This window comes from Haliaeetus leucocephalus, unplaced genomic scaffold (genome assembly GCF_000737465.1).
Source record: "Haliaeetus leucocephalus isolate CR32 unplaced genomic scaffold, Haliaeetus_leucocephalus-4.0 Scaffold605, whole genome shotgun sequence".
NCBI lineage: Eukaryota > Metazoa > Chordata > Aves > Accipitriformes > Accipitridae > Haliaeetus > Haliaeetus leucocephalus.
The window spans coordinates 5,800,619-5,809,559 of NW_010973041.1; the positions used below are offsets into that span (position 1 = coordinate 5,800,619).

General features: G+C 45.5%; 1 protein-coding gene across 1 annotated transcript in view; it reads left to right on the forward strand.

Annotated features, from left to right (window-relative positions):
• The first annotated feature begins 7,251 nt into the window (after positions 1 to 7,251).
• SMC2 (structural maintenance of chromosomes 2) overlaps positions 7,252 to 8,941 on the forward strand; it is a 21,977-nt gene continuing 20,287 nt past the window's right edge. Inside the window, exons 1-2 of the mRNA XM_010578142.1 lie at positions 7,252 to 7,426; positions 8,065 to 8,306. Of these exons, the coding sequence (XP_010576444.1) occupies positions 8,139 to 8,306 (168 nt within the window). The 5' untranslated portion in view covers positions 7,252 to 7,426; positions 8,065 to 8,138. The remainder of the gene's footprint in view (positions 7,427 to 8,064; positions 8,307 to 8,941) is intronic.

Here is an 8,941-nt window from a genome sequence, read left to right on the forward strand (position 1 = left end):
TGGACCTGTTGGTCACCAACACAAGTGAGCTAATCAGTGATGTCAAGATTGGAGACAGCCTGGTCTGCAGTGACCATGCACTGGTGGAGTTCGCAGTCCTGAGGGATATGGGTCAGGTGAAGAGTAAAGTCAGTACCCTGAATTTTAGGAAAGGAAACTTCCAGCTGTTCAAGGAGCTAGTCAATAGGACCCCCTGGGAAACTGCCCTCAGAAACAAGGGAGCAGAACAGAGCTGGCAGATCTTTAAGGATGCTCTCCATAGAGCGCAAGAGCTTTTGATGCCCAGGTGTAAGAAATCAGGAAAGGACGGCAAGAGACTGGCATGGCTGAGTCAAGATGTGCCGGTCAAACTAAAGGCCATGAAGGAAATGCACAGGCAGTGGAAGCAGGGACAGGTATCCTGGGAAAAGTAGAGGGACGCTGCCTGGTTGTGTTGGGATGGGGTCAGGAAGGCCAAGGCGCTTGGCAAGGGATGCAAAGAATAAGAAGGGCTTCTACAGGTATGTCAGCCAGAAAAGGAAGGTCAAAGAAAGCATACCCTCCCAATGAACATGAATGGCAAACTGGTAACAACAAAGAGAAGGCTGAGGTACTCAACAACTTTTTTTGCCTCAGTCTTCACTGGCAACCTCTCTTCCCATACCTCTCAAGTGGCTGGACCGCAAAATGGGGACTGGAGGAGCAAAGTCCCTCCCACTGTAAACGAACATCAGGTTCATGACCACCTGAGGAACCTGAACATACATAAGTCTATGGGACCTGACAAGATGGCTACTGTAGTTGTCAACCACCCTCCATGATATCTGAAAAGTCATGAGAGTCAGGTGAAGTCCCTGGAGACTGGAAAAAGGGAAATATTGCACCCATTTTTAAGAAGAGTAGAAAGGAGGACCCTGGGAACTACCAACCTGTCAGCCTCACCTCTGTGCCTGGGAAGATCATGGAACAGATCCTCCTAAAAGCTCTCCTAAGGCACAGGGAGGACAGGAAGGTGATTTGAGACAGCCAGCATGGCTTCACCAAGGGCAAGTCCTGCCTGACCAACCTAGTGGCCTTCTATGATGGTGTGACTACATCGGTGGACAAGGGAAGAGCTACAGATGCCATGTATCTGGAGTTCTGTAAGGCCTTTGACACAATCCCCCACGGCATCCGTCTCTCTAAATTGGAGAGATATGAATTTGATGGGTAGGCTGTTCAGTGGATGAGGAATTGGCTGGATGGCCACATCTGGAGGGTAGTGGTCATCGGCTCTATGTCCGCATGGAGATCAGTGACAAGTGGTGTCCCTCGGGGGCCCATATTGGGACCTGTACTGCTTAATATCTTCATCAATAACATAGACAGTGGGATCAAGTGCAGCCTCAGCAAGTTTGCAGATGACACCAAGCTGAGCGGTGCAGTTGGCATGCCTGAGGGACGGGATGCCATCCAGAGGGAACTGGACAAGCTTGAGAAGTGGGCCCATGTGAACCTCATGAGGTTCAACAAGGGCAAGGTCCTGCCCTGGGTTGGAGCAACCCCTGGTATCAGTACAGGCTGGGGGATGAAAGGATTGAGAGAAGCCCTGCAGAGAAGGACTTGGTGGTACTGGTGGATGAAAAACTGGACATGAGCCAACAACGTGTACTTGCAGCCCAGAAAGCCAACCATACCCTGGGCTGCATCAAAAGAAGCGTGGCCAGCAGGTCACAGGAGGCAATTCTGCCCATCTACTCTGCTCTGGTGAGACCCCACCTGGAGTCCTGCATCCAGCTCTGGGGTCCTCAGCACAGGAAAGACATAGACCTGTTGGAACGAGTCCAGAGGAGGGCCACAAAAATGATCAGAGGAATGGAGCCCCTCTCCTATGAAAAAAGGCTGAGAGAGTTGGGGTTGATCAGCCTGGAGAAGAGAAGGCTCCAGGGAGACCTGACTGTGGCCTTTCAATACTTAAAAGGGGCTTATAAGAAAGATGGGGACAAACTTATTAGCAGGGCCTGTTGCAACAGGACAATGGGTAATAGTTTTAAGTGAAAAAGAGAGTAGCTTCAGACTACATGTAAGGAAGAATTTTTTACACAGTGAAACACTGGAACAGGTTGCCCAGTGAGGTGGTAGATGCCCCATCCCTGGAAGTGTTCAAGGTTAAGCTGTACAGGGCTCTGAGCAACCTGGTCTAGTTGAAGATGTCCCTGCTCACTGCAGGGGTGTTGAAGTAGATGACTTTTAAAGGTCCCTTCCAACCCAAACTATTCTGTCATTCTATGACCTTTCCTTCCTGCTTTCCTCCCCTCCTCCCTCTATATGCTTGCTTGCTTCCTCAGAAAACATTTTCCTGTGTCTCATGAAGCATCTATCTTCTGCCACCAAGGCACCTGCAGCGTTTCTCTTTCAATTCTTTTCCTGTGTGCCAAACATGGTTTGAGAGTTACAGCCCTGCAGACAATACTCACTTCCAATGAAATGCATACATATACAGTTTGCAGAGCACGGACCTTCCTTCCCTACAAAAGCAGACTATAGCATGGTCCCTCTCTCAAATTTCTATTCAGCCCAGCACAAGAAAACTTGTGAGAGTTAGAGCAAGGATTACATCTCCCACTGGAGTTTAAAAACACTAAATCTGCAGGCTTGAAAGAAAAATACTTGAACTGCCCCCCACACCCACTGTTCGTAGCCCGTCTGCCTTTCCTCTGGTGCTTTGTGAAGATCAGCACCTCTCCAGATGTGCAAGACTAAGTTGCCATGGGGAAGCTTCACACGTTTTCTACTACTACGCAAGCAGAGATTCAGAAGAGAGTCCTCCAGACTTCTGGTTTCTCAGGCTAAAGTTTTTCCCATCTGAGAACCCCGAGCATGCACTCATCTGTTGCCCTTGTGTGCTGAGGGGGATTGCCGCCTTTTAGGGTCTCAGTCTCTACTCCAGGACCTTTCTTTTCAAGGGCTGTAAACCTTAACAGGAATATCAGCTCATGAGAGGTATAGGCTTGAGCAGATATAAACCTTCTACCCCACAAGGAGACTACAGTATCACCACAGAAGAAACAACATCTAGTGTGTATTCAACTTGTCTAGATTAGAAATGTACCTTAGTCCCAGTTATCTGACTAAAGGGAGGTCAGAATTTCTAAATCGCCTGCTTAATATTTGGTCTGGTGTTTAACCCTTGTCCTTGCTTCCCTTCCTGAATTGTAAGATTAGTGAATTTCAGTGTGCTAATCTAAACTTTGACTAACTGACTGGATTTGTCAGCTCACCTGTGGTCCCAAATTTAACAGGAAACTGAGCCACAACCTGCATTAGCTGATCTCAGATGCTATTCATTGGTGCAAGGAAATCTGTGCCTGCTTTAGTCTGAGAGAAGCATGGTTTTCCGCATGAAGAACATTGAAGCAAATAAAACTGCATAAACACAGCAAAGAATAGATATAAACAGGTCACTTATGCAATCTCCCATGGTATCCTTACAGCCACACTGGTGAGATAAATTGGTGCATAAATGCCTAACAAGGTAAAGGACTGCAGGATTCTCCTCAGTGGGACAAAGTCCAAATTGGCAGCCCATTATTAGTGGCATCCCTCGGGGATCATATTGGGAGCCATAATGTTTGATGTCCTTATAAAAGACCTGGACAGTCATGACCTTGAAGGAGAGTCCTTCCCCAGCACTCTGAACTTGGACCCAGCTGCAGTCGGAGCACCGTGTTGAGTTCTCGGTTCCCGAGTACAAGAAGTCACTGATATACTCAAGCGAGTCCAGTGTAGGGTCACCAAGATGATGAAGGGACTGGAAAATGTAACAGATAAGGAAAAACTTGAGAGAAATGGCTTTGTTCAGTCTCCAGAAACAAAAGCTATGGGGAGATATACTGCTTTCTACATGCTGTTTCGTAAAGCAGTATCGAGAAAAAGGAAACCAGCTCATCTGAGGGGAGTGCACAGCAACAGGATAAGAGATGACAAATGTATTTTACAAGACCGTCTTTTCCAATGATACATGGAAAGTTGTGGGATTTCCCCCCCCCCAAAAAAAACCCATGACAGGGTCAGATACTGAAATAGGTTGCCTGAAGAGATTGTGGAGTCTCCATCTTTCAGAATTTATACAACTTCACATGCTTGCGAGCAATCTGATCTGTCCAGTCTGGCTTTGCCCATGTGTACAGAGTACATGACCTCCCAAAACCTCTACCAACCTAAATGATTCTGTGACTATATAATGGCAACCAGTGCTCTTAATTCATAATAAGCTCTTGGTACAACAACTAGTTCTTATTTCATATGAACAAATATGAGCATGAACACCTTAAGAATTAAATCAATATTAGGAGCAAGCAAAATGATAATTTCTTATTTCTTTATTATTGTTGTTTTTACTTAATATTTAGCATGTTTCTACAGCACACTCTTCAAAATACCTAAGAACCAGAAAACTCTCACAGGAGATTTATTCAGGGTGTACACACCCTAATTTCTTTCACCAGAACTGGGTCCTGAGAAGAAAAAATGAACAATTATCTCCTCTGAACCAAGAATCAACAGCACTATAGAATGATGTGCAAAAACCCCACCAAAATACAAAAAACAACCCTTACAGTATTTGCCTACCCAAAAGGCTGTGTTAAATTCATCCCATGAAATAAAAAGAAACAGGTGTAGCTTTACCGAAATAGAACACCGTCTTTTATCTATCTGCTGTGATACATGCTTTCAGTCCTCAGAGATTCTAGTGAGCACAGTAGTGAGTTCCAAAAAACCCACCTCTTTCTGATTAGATCATTAATTTTGTGCTGTATCATCATTTACTTACTAAAATCAAATCCTTTCCCAACTCTTAAAATACTCACTGCACAAACCAGTGAAGCCATACTATATGTTTACCTTTGTAGAATATCTACTTGTGACTTCAGAGCTAGGAAAGGTATCTGCTATACATTATGGTATAATACTACTAAAAATTCTCTTAGGTAAGCAGCTGCTAAAAATATCTTTTCCTTCCTCAAATTGTTGCAAATATTCTGGTAAAGAAATCAAAATTTAATCACATAGAAGAGTTAGGTTTGATTAAGAAGTAAAATTGTGAAGCATAATGTATACGATTGTTAAGTTTGAAATGTAGCCATAGAAACTTTAGGAACTGTGTTATGTGTTCCTATAGGAACCTTAATATTGTTAAAGTTTGAAATAGCTAACCATAGAAACCTCACCACGAAGTTACTGGTCTTTCTATGTTTTGTTTCAAGAAACTAAGGAAACCACCATGGACACCAGTTTGCTGCTTGGAAACCCCCTTACCCTTCCCATCTTGATTTGAGTATCCAAGATTCCAATCTGTAGAGCTAAGTGTAACTGACCAATGATTGTTTTTAAATAAGAATATTGATAAGGTCATATAATCAAAGGACCAATCATTATAAAGGTTAAATTTAAGAATGAGCATAGTATGCATTTTTATGTAAAGAGCTTATGTAACAATGACCTGACAGAAAAAGTCTATAAAAACCGATGGATTTTGATACTAATTTGGACACGCCTTTGGAGGAGCAATCCCCCGTGTCCCCAGCGCTGCAATAAACGAAGTGCCTGCTTCTTAACTTCACATTGGTGTTAAGGAGTTTTATTCTGGATTTCGGTAACAAAACCACATGCTATATTCATTCCAACATGCTAACTGCATGTTATGTAGCTGCAACATTTTTTTGGTATTCCTTAAAATTGAACACTATCATTAAAATAGCACATTTTACTATTACAACAAATGAAGCACCCAACTTTTAGGGCCCATGATGTCAAAGCTACTACATAACCACTTAAGAAAGGGTGAAATTATCCCTCTCCCTCATGTCACATGCAAATAGAGAACACACATGGTTATCTTTATGTTGGAAAGCCTCTCACATCCAAAGTGGTTCTTCTTTATTTACATTTTCTTATTTCAAGCTGTAGTTAGCCTGGATGGAAAAGGAGTAGCTGGAGCAGGTACAACACTGGCTACTCAGTGGCCAGCTCCATCAGCCACATGTTGACAATCATTTCAGCCCTTTGAAGAGCAACCACGTGCCACCTGCAGTGTAGTCCAAGCAGCCACCTCTCACAGAAACTAATCAGGAACTAACCTTCAAGCAAGAAGCATGCAGGCATGTTTGCTACAGATCGCAGATTTTCTGCCCATCAAAAATGATTCAAAAATTACCTGGAAAGATTTTCAATTCACCAAATAAAAAGTGGCATTTAATGATGGCTGTATAGTTAATGCGGTGTCAGTCTGATTCTTCCCCATACTTCAAAATAATTTTTCTCAGTATAGTGTCCAGATGTTAGCAAATGAACAGCTGGTAAGACATCATCAAGTGTTTCCTGCCTACAGCACCTCCAGCAGCAGTGCTGTCACAGCAATACCTTAAATGGATCAAGCTGCATTCAATGTAATTCCTGGAGCAAGCAAACACACAAAATTTTTTCCCTATAATGTAGGCCTACAATCTGAATAATTTCAAATTATTAAAATAACCTCAGACGATAAACTATATTGTTCGTTACAGTAAGTTTTACAGCAACTCCCCAGACCTCAGTGGTAACACGATGTCCAGCTGACAGTACATGTAAGTCCTCCTGGAAAATACTGGTCTATTTTCACAGCATAACTAGAGCAGTTTCAACAAAGAGTAAATGCATTCAGGTGACGTTGCTTTTTCACTTTGACCCAATGCAGCAGTGGACAACTACTGTTCTTCCAATGACTGACAGGCGCTCGCAAGTTTTGAATAGCGGGGGGAGGTGGGGCTGAAATACAGAACTGCCCTGTATTTTAATCTAATTTAAGGGCGGTACAAAGACACTTCCCGCCGTAGCCTGGAGTTAACGCTCAAGCTCCTCAGCCCCGCCACACAACCCCACAATAACGCCCAAGGGCCTTCTCACCCAACCCCATCTCTCCTCTCTCAGAGACCGCGTTCGCATAGCTCCAGCTCCCTTCCCCCAGAGGAGCAAGGCCCGCCATCTTCTCCTCTCTCAGGGGCCGCGGTCGCAGAGCGCCCGCTCCCTTCCCTCACGGAGGAAGGCCCGCCATCTTCTCCTCTCTCAGGGGCCGGGGCCGCGGTCGCACAGCTCCAGCTCCCTTCCCCCGCGGAAGCGAGACCCACCACCTCCCCGCCTCTCAGAGCTGGAGGGGGCCCTTCTCGTCAGCGCCTGCCCGCCGCGCTCGCCTGACCTGAGCGTGCGCGCCCTCCCCTCAAGCCAAAAGGCCCTGCTGGGGATGGGCTCCTCCTGCTCCGAAAAGGAACGAGGAGCGGAGCTCGTCCCCCGCGTCTCGCCAGGAAGGGAGGAGCTGGCCCGCCCGAGGCAGGCAGCGCGGCAGCCAACCGCGAGCAGGCGCTTCCTCTAACGGCCGCCGACTCTCGGCGCCAAAGTTGAATCGGGCCGGACGGCTGGAGGGGCGCCGGCGGTGAGGCAGCGGGGCCTGGGGAGGGGGCCCACCCGCGGCCGGTGCGCTGGGCCCGACTGATTTCGGCGTCAGAGCCGCCAGCGAGGGCTCGCTTGGCAGGGGTAACCCGCAGGGATGTGGGGAGCCGCGGCACCGTCGGCGAGAACGTGGGGGCAGGCGCTTTGGCGGCGGCAGGGGCAAGGGCAAGGGCAGGGGTAGGGCTGTGTTCACGGCGCCTCAGAGCCGAGGCTGTCGTTTTCCTGGGCTTCAGCGCTGCGGTGCGGTGGGGCTGAGCAGGTAGTAGTCCTGCAGGCTGGAAAGGGAGTCTCTCCTTCTGCTGGGTTCTGAAAGATCCGGGCCCTTCCCGTGCTGGCTGAGGGACGAACGGCCGGCTTTGTGAGAAACCAGGGTTATACCACAGTCTTCATACAGATGTCGTGATGAAAGTTGTGTAAAGTCACGTCGCTTAAAGAAGTTGAAGTATTGTTCGGATGCTTCCTGGATCTGGGGTCTACTTGGAACTTTCCCTTTATAAATGTATAATCTTTTTGTTGTCAAAGTCATGTGTTCTTTCAATTTTCTGGTAAAATTAGCTGTTTATTTAGCATGGAGTTTGATTCGTTTGCTTCTTTTTTTCTTTTTTTCTTTGAAATATGTAGGATTATAATCCAGATACCTTTGTGCATACTCTTGGGAGGAATACTTCGCCTGCTTACTTAGGAACCTAGAGAAGATGTACATCAAGTCAATTGTTCTTGAAGGATTTAAATCCTATGCTCAGAGGACTGAAATTTGTGGCTTTGACCCATTATTCAATGCCATTACTGGCTTGAATGGTAGTGGCAAATCCAATATCTTGGACGCAGTCTGCTTCCTCTTGGGAATCAGCAATCTGACACAGGTAAAGAGAGAGGGGACATTTAAGAAAGGTCTCTCTTCTGTCAGCAACCTTTCATATTACTCTCTTGAGTAATCTCCAATGGAAGACCTGAAGTGGTGCTTCTATCAAAAAAATTAGTTTTATTTACATGGATTTTTCAGTACATGAAACTGTGTGTCTGTCATTCTTGCTCATTCTTACATTAAGACTGAATTACAATTTCACCAATATACTACACTAGCTCAAAGTGTTCAGCTTAGAGCATTAGGCTAAAAATACCCACTTAAAAGGTAGCAGCCTCAAGCTGAAGATCTTTTGCAGCTAAAGGCACTAAATTGTTTGTTTGTAATAAAGTTTTTCACTTCTGGATTGCGTCTTAAAATTTGGCCATGCAATGCCTGCTATTTGAAAGATGATATATCTGCTTTACTTGTATTAAAAAAATTGTGTGCTCTGACATCAATTTGAATCTCTTTGTCTTAGGGTGATTTTTTTATTTCTTCCCCCACCCCTCCAGTTGTAGACAAATCCAGCAGACCTCCAAGGAACACTTTCTGATTTATTTCCCTGTGAACTGTGTTACGAATAATAAATGCTCTTTAAGTAAATGTACTGGTGACTGAACTAGTCATCTGACTTTCCCCCCCGCTCTCACC